Below are 21,808 nucleotides of genomic sequence, written 5' to 3'. Positions count from 1 at the left end.
ACCTGAAGGTGATGGTTGAAGTATGTGTAAATCACAGTTTCCATAGAATTAAATGGATACTGACTTAAATATTTGACACGTAGCGTACAAATGTAATGAGATAGTTGGACTTTATGCATTGCAGACCAATAAGGCCAAGCTTACTGACACTTTCCCGACATTGCATTCGGGTTCAAATTATTTCAGCCGATTGCATATCTTGGTCACAAAAGTTAACAATAGAATTTTAAATGTGCAAGCTCTAGAATGTGCAAGGTCGAGAGCCACGATATTGGTGTGTGGCAAAAACCTGATAAAATTTGTTCAATTTTTTTAACCCTTGGGTCAAGGTTGGCATCTTACACTGAAAGAGTGAATGATTTTGTTCAAATACACCTCGCTGACATGTCTCAATCATGATTCTTGGAGAAATAAAAACCTGTTTATGAAATCAGTACTAGAAAACATACAGTCCCCTGACAGAATAATTGTGGCTTCAAAGAAACTGGTATTTTGATTTTTTTTCTTCGGACATAAAATTATGTTTGGTAACAATTTAGAATTCTTAACTAGGGAATTGGCTTTTTCTTAAAATAAACCCAATGCTAACTTTATGAGGAACCAAAGTTTTATTGTTATATTTGTCTTGTTATCTATAACTTTCAAAGATGAAACGTTTACACGTTTGTTGCCAGACAGTAATGCTTTTACGTTTTACTTTCAAAATGCCAACACATTAAGCAGCATATTTTGTATATCAGGTATTAAGCTGATAAATCTAACTACTTATTAGGCGTTTGTCAGAATCGGTCGCGTACTGACCAAATCTTTTGCAAAACTCTATAAGAAATATCAGTTACAGGCTACCAAATTTGCATTACAACTCCATGATAAAAGTATATAAAATTAATCGAAATGAAGTACATATACGAATAATTCAATATTCACATTCAAATTTTATAACGTAAGTAGTTTAATGTCAATCATATCCATTTCAAATTTGATTGGAAAGAAAAAAAAAGAACTTTGAATTTCGTGTTTCAATGTAGTACACTGCTTTTGTCTTTCTAAATGATTAATTTCGTTTAGTGACGTTTGATTGCACCAATGACCAGAGCGAAAACAGCCGGAACTCCGATTGACATCAACATGAAAGCGACGGCAGGAGATTTGAAATAATTGGAGACGATGTTCTCACTGTCCCGGCTCATTTCCATAGCCACACTGTAAAAATCAAATGAACATTCAGTTTTACAATTTTCACAATGAACTTTCAACTTGGAAAGTGCTGAAGAGATTTGAGCTTTATCATGAACAGGAACGGCAAGACAACATTTCACCAAATAGTAGTACGCGAATGATATAGCGTCACCATATACTGTACCATTGTCTTGCACATGTTTCCTTAAGTGATCATCAATGATATCTATTTCATTTATTGAGTAACTGTACACAATATTTGATGAATTAGCAACAATTTCCAAGAAGTCTTCAAGAACACGTTTTCCCTTTCCAAACTGTTTTTCTTTCACAAGGTACGTAACGAAATCAATTTCACATGGTACACCTTCCTGGTATAACTCTTCAAATAGATTACCGGCTTTTCTCAAGTATTTGTCTCTTTCTATTGTATCTTTGGTCTTGAAGGAATATGCGCTTGAATGGTACAATGAAGCCAAATTCACTCTTAGCTCTAGAAGTTCAGGATATTCCTTTCCGAGACTGATGGCAGTTTCAAAAAAATCACGAGACAATGCTCGATCATCCATTTCAAACGCAATAAATGACAGCATAGAAGGTACTGCAATCTGAGATGGTTTTAACCATTGTTCAAAGAAATGAATTAGCGTTTTGATGCCTTCTTGGTGTTTCTTCAATTCAAAATCTTTGTACTGCGCCTCCATATGCTCCATCAGATATAACTGACAAATCGTGACAGCTGAAAGTAGAAATCCTTCATTTATTGACCGGTTTCTATCTCGGTGAAGTGCAAACTCCTTCATGTCGTCAAGAAGTGGTGAAATCATAGACCTGAACGGAACTATTTGACTGTGAAATGAAAACAACCGCTTGTCAGTGAAGTCATGTACCGGAGAAATGGGACTGTGTCTAAGAAACTCAACTTGGAATACGGCTTTCTTTAGTTCCGTTTCAGAGAGATGGCCTATTAAATTGTTCTCTGGTACGAAATAAGTCGGGACATGCTTCTTCCTTAAGCATTCAAGAAGTAAATCTATCATGTATAAGATACAATTACCGGGCTGTTCTTTCCAAAGATGTACTTGCAATCTCTCACAAGAGTAAAAGAACACCGACTTGAAAACATAAGACGACAAAACGGGTTCTGGTTTCATAACCTGATGACGTAAAATTTTGAGGTAAATGTAACATTGTCGCTGATGATCAGTCACAGCCTCACGAGCTATTCTACCTTCCGATGCGGAGAATGATATTCGCCATTCGAGGTCGGGGTCCTGACTATTCTTTGAAGGTGTTCCTACGACATGGCATCCATCTTCTATTATTGACTCTATCAAACTTGGCTTCAACCAAGTTGAATCAGCTACCCTGTCTCTCCATTTTTCAGCAATAGATGGCCATGGTGCACACGGTAATGCTAAAACAATATCACGTGAAACACCAACATGCGGATCAAACTTTGTTTCGAACTTAACAAGTTCTTCTTCAGTAATTGAAAGAGCAGGTCCTTGCATAGATGTTTTCGCTGATTCTAAATGTACCTTCGCCTTCGAATAAGCTCCTTTCGTGAAATTTGTTCTATTTAGATAAAATTTTCCGTTGACATTGTCAACTGTCAATAAATCTTTGAAATTTTCTTTTAATTCTTTCGTAAAGCATATTTTTGTGTATCCAGGAGCAACATTATGGTCGTCAAAGTAACCAGAAAAATCCGATTTCGTGTCATCCACTTCCTTTGTCGAAATCTTCAGATTGTTTGGAACACAGAGTAAATCAGTGTCGGAAAATACTTCAAACAGTGACGAATTATTGACGATACACTTTGGAATATTCAACCCTTCTGCTGTACTTCCTGTTGGTATACACGTATGATCAATCCCACTTATAACTTGTATCTTGAATGGCTTGTGAAACTCAGTTTCTTTCTTCCAGCCTATATGGCGCACGGGGAGCAATAGTTGGACAATGTAGGACAAATGCAAAGTCGATACTCCTGATTCCTTATCCAAATCACAGGCCTTGATATCGCTTTCCATCTTTTGAAAATAAAAATAAATGTTAAAATCAGTGTAATGCATGCAAACTCACATGTTCATGTTTTACAAGAGAACAGAAGTATATACATGTAACTGTTTATTATTCCCACAAGCTAGAATTTAGTTTAACTAAAGTTTATTTCAGCAAAACACCTATCTACATATATACTATCTACATAGATAATAAGTACATCATTATGGGACAATTTATGAATATGAAAAACAAAGAGAGAAATACGAATTTGTATTGCATTTCTTGATTTTCAGTATAGTAAATATATGTTATAAGTTTCAATACAGATATAAAAATATGTCGATAAAACACATATATTTCCCCGCAAAAGCGTATACAAATTCTGATTTGTCAGTGATCTGTGCCGAACAAAGATGGATAATAGTTCAAAATGACGATTGTATTAATAGACTTTCTTTTGTGCAATTCAAAGTTTAGTCGGCCAAGATATCATAAAAAAACTATAGTGAACATGGCGCTTTTGATTTACTTTGGTAAAAGTGATGATATATATAAATGTTAAGCCGTGCAAATTCGACATGCATGACTATATTGCACTTTCATTTTTGTAAATATACAGAAAGTATCATTTTAAAAAACAACACAGTCAAGATTCGATATCAATATAAAGTTTATAAAGCGCAAGCATTAAGAAAGTACAACCAGTACTCATAAAAATTTATATACACTGACCAAAAATTCACCATTCTATTTATAGTGTTATTTATTTGTGTATCTCAATATTTGAAGTTAATTACGCGAAAAATGTGCGGTACACTCGTTTTGAATGTAGCCTTTTATGAAACTTCATTCTATTCATACCGTAATATAAGAAAACATAGTGAAAATGCTCTGGCATAGTGATGTCCTGGTATCATATCTTTATTCGATATTTGAAATACCAAAGTCGACGATGACAAAGAAATGTTAATTTATGCATGAAAATGAAACGTAAAAAAATGATGTATGGAGAACCACAACATATGCATTCCAATTAGACAACCTGGATCTACGTTTGAGCTAGGGTTGCCTATTCTTATTGATCCATCGCAAAAAAATGGGCTTTAAAAGAAACTGTAATTGTATATTCATGGCTGTATTTTTGTTTTTAAATCTTGACTATCTTTTGTGTTCTATTTTCAGATTATCATGCTCAAATGTTCTTAAACATTATTGACAAAAAAGGCATGAGTGAACTGTTTTCATTTCATTACCTCGAACATAGATTTAGCATATCCGAGTAACACTTCTGCCTGGTTTGTTTTCATTGTTTTGCAGTGCTTTTCAAACTTTTCAATGAGTGGCTGAATAGTGCCCTTATCACATGTTTTTAGGGAAGAATGGCACTTTACAATATAGAAGTACGCAAATGAAATGTCGTCTGCTTTTATTTTGCCATGCACTTGTACGTGATTTCGTAGTGGATCTTCAAGAGTGTCTTTCTCCTTTTCACTATAAGCTATTCCAGAAGCTGTATGTGATTCTACATTTGCAGTAAATTCTTCTAGAATGTTTTTAGCTTCTTGGTACATATGGATTTTTACAAGATATGTAACGTAGTCAATGATACAACTTTTGTTTTCTTCATAAACCTGTTTGAATATATACCCTGCTTTCTCCAAGTATTCTGATCTTGACACTGACCCTTCCGGCTCAGTATAAGCCAAAGAGTGGTGCATGCATGCAAGGTTTCCACGAGCTGATGCAAATTCAGGATATTCTGCCGAAAGACTAACGACTGCTTCAAAATAACGACACGTTATAGTCAGATCCTTTATCATCAAACCTGCCGAATTAATGAACTGCATCAATGTCGCATCAAGTCGCATAGGGACAAGCCATGATTTGTAAATATCAATTAAGCAATTGATTGCCTCCTGGTGTTTTGTAGTTTTAGCTTCCTCTTGACTTGGGTTTTCATTGAGAAGGTAATGACAAATATTGTAACCTGATGCTATTATACCTTTCATAACTGAGATATTTTTGTCTCTGTGAATTTTGAACATTTTCATGTCATCCAACAAAGGTTTCAATACTTCTCTGAACGTAGCAATGACGCTTTGGTACCCTATTACTCTTGTATCCATGTAATCTAAAATTGGACTGACAGGATCACATCGCATACTAACAACTGTCGCGACAGCAACATCTATTTCCGAATCGCTCATGTGACCAATCAAATTATTTTCTGGTAAAAAGAATGTTGGCACGTGCTTTCTCCCAAGACATTCTAAAAGGACATCTAATATGTAGAGTACACAGTTGCCAGGATATGTCTTCCAGTAATCACTTGGAAGTTTCATACAACAATAGAGAAAGACGGACTTGAATACGTATGATGAGAGAATAGAAGCACTTCCTATAACCTGTTTCCGTAGTATCTTTACATATATGTAACACTGTCTTTGATAATCAGTGACAGCTTCACGGGCTATTCTACCTTCAGATGCAGAAAATGAAATCCTCCATTCAAGTTCAGGTCTCGCTGAATTCTTTGAAGGTACTGCTACTACATGACACCCATCTGCAATAATAGCGTCTACCAACTGTGGATCCAACCATTTTGATTTACTTGCTCTACTTTTCCAACTGCTAGCTATTTCTGGCCAAGGTGAACATTCTAGTGCCGTGACAAAATCTCTAGAAGCCCCGATATTTGGTTCGTACAATCTGTCGTGCGTTAAAACTTGGTCATCCTCAACAGTGAAAGCAGGACCTTGAACCCAAGCTCTTTCATGTTTTTCCAAACCAACATTAGGTATTATAGACTGAACCTTCTCCATCATAATTGTACTACTAAGATAAAACGTGCCTGTGTTATCATTGTAAATGAATGCCTCATCTTTCTCTTTCACTGTTGGTAAGCATATTCGGGCATATCCTGGTTGAACTCCTTCATATTCTAGATATCCTTTGAATCCGGTATCATTAGGCTCTGGGAGCTTTGACGTTGATATGTTTAAATATCGAGGAACCCAAAGCATATCTACATCGGATGTCCTTTCAACAACTGGTGGATTCGTTCTTGTTAGAGAATATGGTATTGCATAGCCTTCAGCATTGCTTCCAGTTACTACGTAAGTGTCCATCGGTGTTTGCAGTGATAAGTCGTGTGTATGAGAGGTCAGGTTTTCATAATGGAGCTTTACATTCTTCCAACCAACTAGGCGAATCGGTAGAAGTGTCTGAATGATGTATGATAGATGCATCAAAGGTGTCTCAGATAGCTCATCCCAATCCTCAGTATAAAACTCCACATCAGTCTCCATGCTTAAAAATAAAACAAATCATGTTTTTAATAATAAAAAAAAACATGTGAACTTAAATTAGAAAGAAAAAGAAAATTACAATACAGTCCCTTAAAGATGTTTGCTACAAATAGGTTTTCTTCCCTTGGTTCACGTACATTATTGAATTCTGCCGAAAATACATAGAGATTATTTTTGATACAGTTTTTTTTGTTGCAATTTTCTAGTATTTTCTTTATGATAAACGCCAAATCTAATTGTGCTATGTTCCCCATTTCTATTTTAGCCAGTTTATTTTCTGATGTTTTTCTCTTAATAATTAAAGCAAATGTTCTCGGTGCAGATCACGTACAAGTCTGTTTAACACAACGGGCGTCATTTCACCAATACGATTTATACTTGTAAACATCATTTGAGAGTCAGATCTACTTATTTGTCTATTCATAGATCCCTACTCTGACCTTTTATTTTATTTTTAATAGATTTAACCTGTTATCAAATATGTTGTGGTGAAATTCCTATTGTATCCAGGCCACCGCAGTTAAATATAGATAATATGTCCGAACAATGATTTTTATGATAATATTTCGAATAACTACGCATAAATAAAGTATAATCCAACTAAGTGTACTGCGCAGCGAACGAAAATATTTCAGAATCAAGCTTTGGCACGTCAATATATTTTGACTAAAATAAAGTATTAACAATTATCTTACCTTACTTTCCACTTATTCTCCCAAATATGTTAGCTTATACTACTGTCGTCTGCATACATTGATTTAAACGCACTGTACACAGTTATATATTCTCCTATGATATAGAGCGTAACAGTGTAATTGGCGTCCGCGCCGAAGCGCGACGCCCCTTTGAACGTACATTCGTCACCGTGTTTACTCATCTGCATAGCTATAAACAGTTAAAGGGCGTATCATGATCAAACTTTATTTCTAAAGTAAGTAAAAGCTATAAATATAACAAGAGCTTCAAATGACAATAATTAAAGTTCTAAAGAACGTGACTGTATAACTCTAAATGGACTGAAACTATAAGACCATTCTTAATATTCTACAGCTATTTTTAGAACAAGAACCAGAACGAGGCATAACTGGCAAGCTGATAAGCCAGTATAAGCTGTGTATACAATGAAATCGACTTATCTTTGGTTCCTAACATTAATTTCTCATTTGTAGAGTTATATATTAAACAAAACAAAGGTAATCCCTCTATAAAGAATTCAATTATATTTGTGAGGTATCCATTTATGGTTTAAGAGGTGAGTAAGAGAAGAGGTTTTTTTTTACTTTCGGTTTCAATTTTGCTGTCACAAACATATTTCCGAACATAATATAAGGTTTATAGATACAAATATGTGGTGTCTTGTATTATATAATCTTAGGTGTTCTGTTATTTATGGATTCTTGATACCAACATAAAGGTAATTGCAAATTGAATCTTATAGATAAGCCCCTAATGACCTGTGGAAAATCTTTATCAGATGTGTATTGGGTGGATTATATCAAACATTTATTGACTCAGTTACCATAGTATCTGAAATAAACTAATGCCTAGCCAAATTCTATGTATACATGTACTTTATGAATTTTAATTTGTACTTCCAGTACTACAAGCAGATACTGGTTGCGCAATATAATTAAGGGAAATGCGATAGATAACAGAGAAAGAATGAATTTTCTTATTTATTTCAAATTTTAATAAAGACTTTATATACTTCCTAATATTATATTGTTTTTATTATCCTTTTTTATTGAAAACCAATTTATATAAACATATAAAAACAATATAATACTGACTATTACATTTTGTCCATGATTGCACTATGGGTTCATTAAAATTAGGTAGTGTACATGCTAATGTCCATACCTGGCTGACAGAAATGAAATAGATGTGTGAAACAGAGGATACTCGAGATCTTTAATTCTTTTGGTTTTTGATTCTTGCTGATCATTCTCTCTCTCATTTTCTAGTGTAAATTTGTCTTTTGTACAAATGCTGAAATGTTCAATGACACTTCCCTGTCTGACAGTATCTTCCTTAATGTAAACCCTTTATCACCCATCACATCATCACCAGTTTCCAAAAGTTCAATTAGATCTCAACATCTGACATGCATCCATGTAACAATGACACAAATGAAAACGTGTGCATGTTCCTTTGTAATTTCACTACAAATTCAGCTGAGTTGCAGGGTCTTTACATCTTTTTGGTCTACCCCAGTTCAAGCCTCATGAAGCCTTATAAATATAATTTTCTTCCTGTGTTTCTGTAGACCCATAAGATGTAGATAGTTGGCAATTGGTACTTGTTGCATTATCTTCTTCATCTTCATTATAGACAATGCTGAAACAGAAAGATATATATTTTACCAAACATATTATTTATTCAGTATCTGAGTGAGAATTTAAATGATTTTTTTTTCTGTAAGCAAACACATTTATTAAACATAAATAAGCATTATATTGTATGTATTTAAAAGAAAAATGATGAATATGGGAGTTAAATCAGTGACTTTATCAAAAAAATGCCTATCAATGAGCATTTTCTTTGGTGAAAGAATTTTTCTTATAAGTGGCCTTCTTAATTGGAGTTGTTTGTTCAACCCAATTAAACACAGATGGAATAGAACCATTTTTAAGGGGAGTCCAGTTGTAATCCTCAGTTTAAAATGTTTGGAACACATCACAGTAGATGCAGTGACCCTAAAATATACCATATATTTATAATAAGGAATGATACAGTAACTATTATTCAGCTTCAATTCTCTATTTGTAACATATATTTGAACTGATAATAATTTACAATTTACAAGTTTTAATTGTTATAACTGTTAGATTAAAAGCAAGCAGTTCTCCTATTATTTTATTCTAAATTTACAAAATCTGTATTTTTACAAAAATATTATTCTGTTCATAATAGTGGTCAAAGTTTACAAAATATTATTTTTAGGTGCTTACCTTTAACAATGACCCTTTATCCCTTCTTATCTTAGAAAGTTGGTCATCCATTATTTGTTGTTTTTTTTAATCTTTATCCTTTGGAATATGGTAAATCATATTTACCATTAGAATAGCACATAGGCACACAAAAATGATAATTAGAACTTTTCTTTATTAACAACCAACATCGTGGCTATATACTCGGTAGTGAGATAAGAGTGGTCAGTGTGTTTACATTCGTGCCATTTAAACCTCGTTCTGGTTCTGGAATTCAAGGTATGCATATAATTTGAGAAGGGTCTATTAATCCTGTATGTGATGCTTCGACATGTTATTTTAACCAATCTACATGTATCTCTTATGCACTGTTTACACAACACAGTTGTACGGTGGCACAGAGGTGACGTGTGTGTTCTTATTTAATCTCGTGCACACGAGAGATAATTGTTGATCCTGTATGTTTTGATCAAGGTGGAAAACCACACTAAATGAAATTATATATAAAATTATGTACATTATTATGCAAATAAAACAATTTACAAACATAGAAGAATATGTAAAATATGTACTGCAAATATTTGTGCATATTATATGTTATCATCAAAATATATGCATTCATTTATTATTGTAAAATTTGACTTAAACATTATAGAAAATACATTTTTTATTACCTCCCTTTATTTACATGAAATGTTTAATTCGGTAATATCTTTATAAATAATGTCTTTTGGAACATACAGTATTTATAAATCTTAATTCTAGCATCATATTTGTGATTTAAAACCATAAAATAATTGTGTTACAGGATCTTTAAGTGGAGCATACGAAATACTATATCGTGCACAAGAGTTACTAAGTCGTGCAAATGAGTTTCTTAGTCCTGCGCACGAAATAGTTAATTTCTGCGCACGAGATACTATGTCGTGTGCATAAAATACTATGTCGTGTGCACGAGTTACTAAGTCGTGCGCACGTGATAGTTAAGTGGTGCACACTAGATACTACGTTTTTTGGCGTTTTTTTATTGATTTTTATTTCATTAATCTTACTTTTTAATCGAAATAGCTCCATCTCATTTCTTTTCATTTCTTATTATAAATGTCTGAATATTTTAACAAATTTTAAGAGAGACAAAAATACACCTTTTAGTTAATATGCATGATCATTTCTTTATTTTGTCAGACAGTAAGTAATTAAAGAAAAAAAAAGGAATTGAAACTTGAATAAGAAATTAAACAATTTCCACAAGGATTGGAACCCACTACCTTAATTCACTTTCATATTAATAAGCTGCCTTACATATTGTGCTATAGTGTCAAACGAACATAATATGTCATAAACTATAATTTGTATAACTTTTAATGTAATTATTTTGTTATTCACTTGCAGTTTACCTTAATCTTTTATTGGCATGCGCTTGTATTTTTACGGTGTTCCGTTTGGACAACCGTGATTTTTTATTTCGTCTGTACCCGCGATGCACGATGGTACGACGGTGAAAACGCGATTGCACGATGATGAAAACGCGATAGTACGATGGTGAATGCGCGATGGCACGATGGTGAAAACGCGATTGTGCGATGGTGAAAACGCGATGTAACGATGTCGCGAGCCATCGCAATTTCACCATCGTACCATCGCGTTTTCATCATCGTACCATCGTACCATCGTGTTTTCACCACCGTACCATCGTGCCATCGCGTTTTCACCATCGTACCATCGTGCATCGCGGGTACAGACTAAATCAAAAGTCACGATTGTCCAAACGGAACACCGTAATTTTTACACCTGACGAAAGTTCTGTTTATCGTGCTCGGACTTTTTTTATACAAAAATGTATAGATATTAATGTAAACATCAACACGAGAGATGCGTTCATTACCCTTGGAGCGGTAAGACACCAAGGAGGCAGTACACAGTTTCAGTCGTTTAGTTTCGGATTGGCCAGGGTCAAATTTACAAATAAGAGACAATTTTGTAATTGAAAAGAATATTGAGCTTCTAAATATTTAAAGTTGCTATATTTCAAGTTTCAGTGGCCAGTATTGTGTTTCAGTGATCAAGGAAAATTGATTTTAATGGTGTTTGACCAATACATTTTGGGGAGTACTAGTACCTGTCAGATTCGAATGTATGTTCCATAAAGCTAGCTAGGAAATCATCTCTTCGCAGAAGACTGAAAATAGTGAAAAAGTAGGTGCATGTCTTCCCGTTTGGATGTTATTTTCAGATTGTGCATTGTTTAAGAAAGAAGAACACTGTATCTTGTGATTTTATTTTTTGACGTTAATAGATTTGTTTCGAATAGGGGTAATCCACTCTTTTTGTCGTTGATTTTCGCAACCAAAACAATGAAAAACACAGGGCTATGTGCCAGACTACTAGAAGGTGGACATGTAGTTTTAATTGTTTGCTGTGAGATACCTATGTACAATGTATATGTTAAATATTTCAGGTGTGTGATTACAGACTTGTGTGTTAGGTATTAATTGTGACGCAATCAGTTGTTTGCCGAGAAGCCTTGAAAACTGTGTATTGCCCCCTAAATACAGATATAGTTATAACCAATGTACAGTCTGTTCTTCATTCATAAACTTGTACTGATTAATTAAAGAAAGTTAATGAGTACTCCGATTTTAAACTTCCAGGAAAACGTTTTGTCCATAATTGTATGCTCTATAAATATTGTTTATGACCATTATTTGAAAACTGCACATTCCATTTGATTGAGTCTGTGCATGAGAGATAATTTAAAAGCGCAACATCTCTCAAGTCTCCCTAGCACCGGCTTAAACTGTATTTAATCTTCAATACTAACGGCTGCAATGAATAAATCTGAATGTCTAATGTATATCGTGAAAAACATATAATTTGTTTACTCCTCTATCACTGGTGTAGCTACATGTTTAACATGTTCATTTGAATTCCCGGACCTAATTTGCCATAAAGAGTACAGGATTTAGAAATAATTGGTTTACAAAACAGAACAAGTAGTTTATTCTAGACATGTGCAATAAATACATAATCATTTTACATATACATAAATGGTAGACATAATACAAGTCACAATTTAGTAATAAGCACATTACCACAATTTCATATTCTGAGAGGATGAACTGTATAAGTAATAGTAATTTTAGGTTAAAGAAATATAACAAGCTGAGTTTTTCATAATATTCTTATTTTAGTATGTATTTATTGGTTTAACATTATAGTATCGTTTTTACATATTTTTGTCAGATATAATCATAACATATAAAATATAAAGTATTATTCATTTTCAAGGTCATGCGTATTACAGTAAGTATGATAACATTCATTTTAGTAACTCTGTAACATTAAGTCCAACCTAATTATACGTGCAATTTCGACCACACCTATTAGAACATCTGTTAAGAATCATATGCAAATGTGTCTATCATTACAATCACTATCATTTAACCATTAACCAACTTTTAAACAAAAAGTCAATTTATATAAAATCAGATGCATGCGTTAATTTTTGCCTGCTCATAAAAATCAAAGGAGCAACCCGTCTTTATTTCATTTCGATGTTGTTGCAATTTATTTAATGTTTTAGAAATTGTTAAAGATTTGTCCTTGATATCAAGTGCACATAAACATTTGACTATATAGTAATAGACAAAAGATAATGCTTCTCCAGTGACAGACCTGTAAGTTATAATGTGAATTCGCATACAATCATCAACTGTTTTTATTTCTTTTGCTGAATAACTGTAAATATTTTTAAATAAATCGCTGCAATTCTGTAAAAAGTCTTCTAATATTTCTTTTGCCTCCCTGTATCTGTTCTGGTTCAACAAGAACGTTGCATAGTCTACAACACAAGTTTTATCTTCCTTGTAGACTTGTCCAAAAAGTTTGTCTGCTTGTTTCAAATACTGATCGTTAACCTCCCCATCTTTGTCATAAGCGTACGCGTGTAACATGCAGGCTAGATTTCCTCTACACTGATTAAATTCTGGGTATTCTTCAGACAGAGATACTGCTGCTTTGAAGAAACGAACAGAACGTTCTAGCGATTTAAGAGAAAGACCATATGTATTCACAACACTTAAAAGGCTATCCCTCGGATAAACTTTGTGGAGCCAATTTGTATACACATCAGCAAGACATTTGACTGCTTCTTGGTGTTTACGTAATGGTATATATTCTGGACCATCAGTGGTGTTTTCATGAAGATAAAGTGAGCAAATGATAGATATCGACTGGCTGATACCACGCTTGATTGAGAGCAGACTGTCTCTGTGCACTTTAAAATGTTTCATATCGTCTAGTACAGGCTGTATCATCATTTTGAATGAACCAAGAAGTGGATGAAGTAACAAACATCTATGGTCCATAAAATCCAGAACAGGACTTATCAGGTCACAACGAAGATTCTGTACAACTGTTATTGCTGTTTGTAAATCGGAATTAGTCAGGTGACTAATTAAGTTATTTTCTGGAAGGAAATATGTAGGCACGTGTTTAGATTGGAGGCATTCTAAAAGAACGTCCATCATGTAAATCACACAGTTGCCTGGATAATCTTTCCAATAAGAGACTGGAAGTTTCTCACAACAGTGTAAAAATATCGATTTTAACATGTACGAAGACAAAGCTGTCTCTCCTTTGTTCATAGCTTGATATCGCAATATTTTCAGGTATATATAACATCGCCTTTGATGATCTGTTACTGCTTCACGTGCTAATCTTCCTTCAGATGCTGAAAACGACAGTCTCCATTCAATGTCAGGTTTATGGCTAGTTTTGGAGGGCACACCAACCACATGACAACCGTCTTCAAATATTGATGTTATCAAATCTGAATTTAACCACTCTGAATTCCTAGCTCTGTTTTCCAAACTTGAAGCAAAATGTGGCCAAGGTGTACATTTAAATGCTGTAACAATGTCTGTCGATATTTCGTTTAACGGTTCAATCTCGACCTTGTTCAATGATTGTTTTCCATGATCAGTTATTGTCATAGCTGGTCCTTGTTGATATTTGTCTTTTTTATTTTCTGAATCAGTAAATGTTAAATTTGAAAACATGTACTCCGACACATTATAGCTCCTAAAATAGTTCTTGTTTGTTTCCACATCATATGTAACCATATCTGGATTTTTAGGCATGGTTAACAAACATATTCGAACATAACCAGGTGGCGTATGAGCGTAATCCAAATATCCGTGATATTGTAAACTAGACTTGCTCAGTTCTCTTGTGGAAAATTCCATGCTTTTAATTACACACAAAACATCAACATCAGAGAATATTTCTGGTTGAACGGAAATCGACCCTGCTCTTATTGCCTCAGGTATTCCGATTCCTTCTGCCTGACTTCCGGTCGGTATATACTTTATAATGTCTTCCTCGTTAAATGAGTTATCTTGCAGAAATTTCTCATAGGTTTTACGTCCTGGACCATTCTCCCATCCTATCCATCGAAGTGGAAGTAAAGTTTGAATGATGTAAGACAAATGTATCATAGATGTCTCAGAACAATCATCCCATTCACCAGTCTTAAATTCCACGTTCATTTTCATCGTTTAGCTAGAAGTTGATCATCAACACCACTGAAATTGTAAGGTACATGTAGTTTGTCAAACATTTAAGAACCTTTGTTTTCATTACAACCAAATAAAGACATTATTTGCAAAAACGATATAATTAAGAATTATTAATACATCGCGTCTACTGAAGATAAAATAGACCCCGACAAATAATATTTTTACTTTATTAACCTTAAAGTACTTACATGTACGTGTATACTTAAGTTTATAGCAATAGATAACCTATAAGAATCCTTCATCGACAATGTATAAAAATGTGATCTTAGATTATTAATATTTACCGACAATTCTACTTTGTCGTCTAAATAACATAACGTGAAATATAGTAAAAATAATACAAACACAAGTTATTACTCAGAGAAACAGTAGTATAACCAACATACCTCTATCTGTGTAATGCAGCAGTGTATCATCACGATATTGGACATGTATACATTACTTTATTTCGAAATCTCAATATTTGACCTGGATCAACATAATTTTACCTGTTGTAAAGTTAAAGATAAAATCCATGGTTGACCAGTAAGAGAAGTTACGGAAGCCTATAAGGGTCTAATCATGACCAAGTACCCTGTTAAAGTTTACACGTTACACGATAATATAGCTACTGTATTTGCTTTTCGCATAAATCGCTGGAATTTATATCGCAATCGAGCTTAAATAATATGTGTATGATAATTTACACTGTAGTTTTACAAATTGTATCTGTCGTAGGATAAGAATGTTTATAAAATGCACACTGCCTTATATTTTGTTATTCATTTCAAATAAAATATATTAACTGTATCTAAAAGTGTTACTTCTTATATATTTGACCCTATATTTCTATTATTTTTTTATCGCATGTTTTGGAACTTTTTCTTTGTTTCTTACTAACCCATTATACTCAGCACACTTTCAAACTGTAATAATATATAGCAGTACAGTTTTTCATTGATTCATATAGGCCAAAATCTCTTTTTTTTTCGCACCTTGTATATATCAGTACTGCAGTACAGTATAGTTTTTTTTCACTGAGGTTCCAATGGGGCAGCGGTAACGAACATTCCCAAGTAGCAAAAAATAAAATAAGTAAGAAAAAAAAATTAATGAAATGAATTCATTTTTGTGTCGCCTCTACGGAGTAGTGGCGACATATAGGGATCACCACTCCGTCGTCTGTCTGTCCGTCTATCTGTCCGTCACAAAACTTGTCCGGACTACTCCTCATAAATTACTGGTGCAATTTCATCCAAACTTTACAGGAATGATCAGTACTAAGTCTAGTTGTGCATATTGTCAGCATTTTCCGGTTCAATGATTTTTGTAAGAGTTATGGCCCTTTAATAATTTTTATTTTTAAAGTTTGTCCGGACTACTTCTCTTGTACTACTTATGCAATTTCAATGAAACTTTACAGGATTGATCTGTAGCTCAAGTCCTTGCGCATATTGCACGGGTTTTCCGGTTGAATGATTTTTGGCCGAGTTATGGCCCTTTGATAAAAAGGTGTTTTTTTCTGTGTGTTGCCAGATACACAAAAGCTTGTCCGGACTACTTCTCATAAAGTACTGGTGCAATTTTATCCAAACTTTACAGGAATTATCAGTACCAAGTCTAGTTGTGCACTGTCTGTTGTGCACTGTCTGTCTGTCTGTCCGTCCGTCACAAAACTTGTCCCCAATACTCCTCATAAACTATTGGGGCAATTTCATCCTAACTTTACAGGAATTTATGTCGCCACTACTCCGATCACTTCTCCGTCTGTCAAAAAACTTGTCCCAACATGAAATTGGCCATCATGAGGCGACACGTGTGATGACTAATCGCTCTTATTTGTTGTAATGTTCGTATATTAATGAGAAATTAAATCAAGTGCGTTGATACAATGAAGTAAAATAAAACACGACTAGTGTTCAGCACAAGATATAAATTTATTCTGCATAACCTTAACATGTGATCTTAGATACGTAGCATGCGCATTATACGATGATACTACAATTTTCATATAATTATGCAACTGCTGAATCCGCTGAATGAATTATTTCCACTGTAAAAGCCCTTAATTAAATCTTTAATCCGGCAAACTATCAGTTTACAATCCGCCTGATCTTAAGTTTTCAATATTATATATACGGTAGCTGTAAGGTAGCTCACGACATCATAAGTTGGTATTGGTTCATATTGTCTGGGAGTGAGAAGGTGAAAAAGTGAAAGGGCACAAGAGAGAGAAATGCATGCTTTTTGGAGTTTTTTGTTTGTATGTTTTTTTTGTGCGTTTTTTTTTTTTTTTTTTGGGGGGGGGGGTCGTTTTGTATTTTTTTCTGATTTCTATTACAAAAAATGAAAATGCGACATAATAGTTATAGTATATGAAACGAGTTAGTTACAAGGGTATAACACTGGCTGGGGCGACATCTCGGGATGTGTCTGCAAAAAAAACTGTCTCTTACGGCCTCGACATTTTTTTAGCAGAAACACCCCTAATGTCGCCCCAGCCAGTGTTATATCCTCGTAACTAACTCGTTTCATATACTATAACTGTTACATCTCTCATGGTTAATTACACGTCTTTTTTGTTTTTGGTGTTTTTCTTTCTTACTGGAACTTTTTATTTCTAAGAATGATAATGATATTGTGACGTTCTTTAATTTTTCCTTTATTTGCAGCTGTCTGTTCTCCTTTTGAAACAAATTTTCTAGAATGTCATCAGTGAAAACATTTTATGTTCTTCTTATTATTTTTTCCTTTGCTTTTGTCATGTGACCACATAATTATTATATTTGTAATTTTGTATGTAACGAGATATTGTAAATATATAAGTTACCGAAATAAACTATTTCTTCTTCTTCTTCTTCTTCGTCTTCTTCTTCTTCTTCTTCTCATCTCTCATTGTTACTTACCTGTCACCCGTAAACTTCATATGCTATGTTCGGGTATGTTGTGTGATGCTCCATTGCACTTCATATTTGATCATTACATGTTATATATAGTTGTGTAATGTATTTATATTGTGAAAATATATATTCTTTAATAAATATCTTGGATACTTCAGGTTAGTAATCTCTGAAAGTTATTATTTAAATCATTAGATTATTACAGAATGTCATTATTGGTATATTTATAGAGGTTTTTGATAAATATCAGAGATATATATTTACAATATTTACCTGGAATACTTACAATGCTTACCTGAAATTGTACATGTAACTATTGCATACAAGTATCACTCAATCAACCATATGCTATAATTGTTAATTGGCACTTCATATTTGACCATAACATGTTATAGTTGTGTAATATATTCATATTGTGTAAATATATTCTTTAATATATACCTTGGATATTTCAGATTTGCATTTATTGTGTCTGTGTTAGTCGATATTATTCTCCCACCTATAATACAAGTACATGTAACTGCCGACTGGGTTACGTCCACATATCTTTGTTCGGTGTTGGCCCAACACTTTGCTGAGATTAACAATGGTCCAACAGATTATCCATTGACGGTTTTCGGTTGGTCTGATGTCTTCTGCGAGGGTTGTCCAAAAATTCGTGCACTACAGTTATTGTCGTGAGAGTTATTGATAAAAAGGCATGAATTATATATCACTCGAAGGGGAAATCTGTCGCAAATAAGAAAACAAAAGAAAAAGCCGTGTAACCGGTGTGTCGTAAAAAAGAATCGTCATACAGTTACCTTAGTAACGTCATACCGGCGCACGACAAAAATTTGGGTTAGTTCATTAATTTGATGCATCACAGAATCCTTTAAACACTACATATAAACGTCAAAATTCAGGGAAAAGTGTGTGTATGTATTTCTGACGTCACTAGAAAATATGATGTCATTTGCCCTATTGTAACAGTCGTAAACAAATATTTCCGTATGGTTGTCAATACTGTCATTACATGAAAATGTCAATTGCTAAACGTCTGGAAATACAAACGATCATTTAATTTTGCGCAAGTATTGGAAAAAAACACCAACAGATACCTACAAAGAACTTAAAACGGCAAGTGGGACCAGTTCATTGTCACGAATGCTGGTTTATAAATGGCAAAAACGCTTTGTAGTCGACTAGAAGTCGGTAGACGATGACAACCGATCAGGCAGACGTCCGTCCGTAATGCCGGCGTATGTGACAAGGGTTGTCAAATATATTTGTGCACTGGTGTAATATGTTACATGTAGGTTGCATAAGAATAATAAAAACTGCAAAATACTTTGCATCAATCATTCCTCTAATTGCAGTAATACAAGTTATGACATAAAAAGCAAATGCCAGTTTACAAGCAACAAAAATTAATACAATCAAAGTAATGAACTTACCCAATTTTCTGTCGTGCGCCGGTACTACGTTACTAAGGTAATTGTATGATGATTCTTTTTCACGACACGCCAGTTACACAGATTTTTCTTTTGTTTTCTTATTTAAGACAGATTTCCCCTTCCAGTGATATAAAATTCATAATTTTTTATCAAAAACTCTTTCGATAATAACTGCAGTGCACGAATTTTTTGGACAACCCTCGTATATTGTTACTGCTTCCAAACCTTTATGAACCGCTTTTCTTTCATCTGATGCTGCATTAGAATACGTTAGATGTCGCACTATAAATACGGTTACACTGTAGTTTTTCATAGACATAGAAATATTTTAAAGATTTGATGTAGACCAATAAAATATTGAAATATCATTTTTATTAGATTGGTAAAAGATTTTATTTTCAGGAAACGGATTTTGTATGACATTCCCATACACCTAATTATAGCTTTAACATGTCAGCCCACATTTATTATAAAGTGCATGAGAAAAAAATGTCCTGTTCACAAACTGTAGTGTACTGATCAATATTGAAAAAATAAATACGTATAATCATTTTCTGAAAACGTTAATGTGCAACTTTATTGAGAGAACTTTTTTTGCATTGGCAAAGAAAACGTAACGTTGCATTTAGTTGAAGGAAAGCTCGAACGCCATGTATCTTAAACCATCAGAAATTTTCTTTTCGCAAGATTCTATAAACAATGTATTTGATAAAAACTGTGCTCATTCGTATCAGTTAATAGGAGAAACTTTAGACGCAATTTGTGATGGAAGGTACTTTTTGTTCATTTTTTTCCTTGTTCTGCCATTCTTTTTTGCGTTTATTGTACAAGTATTGCATTTTTTATTTGGTTATTGATGGACATAAATTGTTGTTCTTTCCTTAAAGATTGGTTCAATGTATTGCACATTTAAAAAGTAACCACTGTTAAATTACAGGTGTTCTATTCAAAGTATACCCACTATATCAGTTGTAAAGCATGATAACAAGTGGTTTACAGCAGATAACAGACGATTGTGGGTTTTTCGAAAGTTAGAGAGGCTTGGAAAATGCAGCGAGATTTATGTAACAGAGGGGTATCATATTTCGTCACTAAAATTTACGACAATCAATGGAGGTGTATCGGTCACTGTCCGAAATGGTTCCCCTGGTGGAAAATGGTACAAGAAACCAGCTTATGGCACAGAGCAGATTTGGAAAAATACCCACGATCACATCTACGACCCAATGAAAGGTCTTCGCTTTCGAGAGTCGTATAACTTCAACGATCCGTTCAAGTCGACAAGGTTAAACAGATCAAATGATACCACGGCTACAATACCACACACCTTTTCTGTGTTAAATGATAATTATAATGACAGATATACGTCTACGGGAAAGGGATTTGAATCACAAAAATATCGCTACGTTCAAATTGAAGAAAGATGTTCGAATAATACTTCGAAGTGGTGTAGAAATGTACTTTTTGCACTAGTTTTACTAGCAGTTTTTGTAGCATTGTTTTGGATATTTAAAAAAGTTTATTAGTTATTTGAATGTTCATATCAGCATGAAGCTTCCAATGAATTACATTTCACACAAAAAAGACACATATTCGTAAGTGCACAATATCAACAATTTGAGAACACAACATGTTATCAAACATTTATTTTTCACCAAATAAATGTTAGTAATTTGAAGCTAATGTATAATTGATAACACTCAAAATTGAACATACCTTTGCAATTGACTTATGAACAATCAAACTAGTTTTACCTGTTTACTTATCTTAAATCCTAACTTAATCTGACTCGTGCTTGATTTCTTTATATTATTTTGATGTAATTAATTTTCTTTTCTTATCAGTTTTGGGAGCATGTAAATAATTCTTCTACGTAAAAATAGAATTGCATGTATTCTTTTAATAAATTTTGATATGTTATCATTTGAATTTCTATAAAATGAACGACAATAAATGTCAGTTTTATCATCGTTTGTGTCAACTACATTTTTATGCTTGTTTATTCATTACTTTCATTTAAAAATACTTTTTATCTTAAAATATTTATCAAAATGTTAATCAAGTGCCATAGTTTATAAATTCTTCAGTGATATTTTACACCATTGTTTTGTTTGAAATAAAAATTAAAACAATAACAATACATATAATTATAGTTTAGACATAAATGTTTTTTTTTTTTTTTTTTTTTTTTTTTGTTTCAAAATCAAGTTTGTAAATTCTTCAGTGATATTTACACCATTGTTTTGTTTGAAATAAAAATGGAAAAAAAAGATATGTTGTGTTTCATGATACGGTCAGAAGAAGGGCTTGCTGTTCTGAATAAACTAGGTAAATTATAGCTTTTTTTAAACCCAAAATAATCTAACATTATAGATATATAAATGAAACAAGTTAAAAAGACGACCAATGGCATAAACTTTGTCACTTCTCCATGTATACCCATTTGTGAAAAAATGATATTTTTATGTCGTCTATTTATTCATTTAG

The 21,808-nt window shown here is 33.4% G+C and overlaps 3 protein-coding genes across 5 annotated transcripts; 1 reads left to right on the top strand and 2 right to left on the bottom strand.

Annotated features, from left to right (window-relative positions):
• Positions 1-1,037: 1,037 nt before the first annotated feature.
• On the bottom strand, positions 1,038-7,363 carry LOC132712718 (uncharacterized). The gene is made up of 3 exons (XM_060695138.1): positions 7,193-7,363; positions 4,443-6,498; positions 1,038-3,215 (listed from the first exon to the last, which is right to left on the bottom strand). Exons 2-3 carry the CDS (start codon positions 6,495-6,497, stop codon positions 1,065-1,067), a joined length of 4,206 nt encoding a protein of 1,401 aa, XP_060551121.1. The 5' UTR covers position 6,498; positions 7,193-7,363; the 3' UTR covers positions 1,038-1,064.
• A 5,063-nt stretch (positions 7,364-12,426) lies between these two features.
• LOC132712717 (uncharacterized) lies at positions 12,427-15,715 on the bottom strand. 3 transcript variants are annotated; one of them, XM_060695134.1, is made up of 2 exons: positions 15,352-15,715; positions 12,427-15,012 (listed from the first exon to the last, which is right to left on the bottom strand). In XM_060695134.1, exon 2 carries the CDS (start codon positions 14,980-14,982, stop codon positions 12,913-12,915), a length of 2,070 nt encoding a protein of 689 aa, XP_060551117.1. In that variant the 5' UTR covers positions 14,983-15,012; positions 15,352-15,715; the 3' UTR covers positions 12,427-12,912. The 3 variants fall into 3 exon arrangements, with proteins under 3 accessions (XP_060551117.1, XP_060551120.1, XP_060551118.1); XM_060695137.1 differs by having other exon boundaries at positions 15,364-15,715; XM_060695135.1 differs by lacking the exon at positions 15,352-15,715 and adding an exon at positions 15,195-15,335.
• A 3,829-nt stretch (positions 15,716-19,544) lies between these two features.
• On the top strand, positions 19,545-21,461 carry LOC132712720 (uncharacterized). Its single transcript, XM_060695140.1, has 2 exons — positions 19,545-20,093; positions 20,259-21,461. The coding sequence occupies exons 1-2, from the start codon at positions 19,972-19,974 to the stop codon at positions 20,845-20,847; spliced, it is 711 nt and encodes a 236-aa protein (XP_060551123.1). The 5' UTR covers positions 19,545-19,971; the 3' UTR covers positions 20,848-21,461.
• The last annotated feature ends 347 nt before the right edge of the window (positions 21,462-21,808 follow it).

This window comes from Ruditapes philippinarum, unplaced genomic scaffold (assembly GCF_026571515.1).
Source record: "Ruditapes philippinarum isolate M1 unplaced genomic scaffold, ASM2657151v2 ctg3174_1_1_1_1, whole genome shotgun sequence".
Lineage (NCBI taxonomy): Eukaryota > Metazoa > Mollusca > Bivalvia > Venerida > Veneridae > Ruditapes > Ruditapes philippinarum.
Note: the sequence above shows the minus strand (reverse complement) of the source record. Positions and strands in the feature narration are given on the sequence as shown.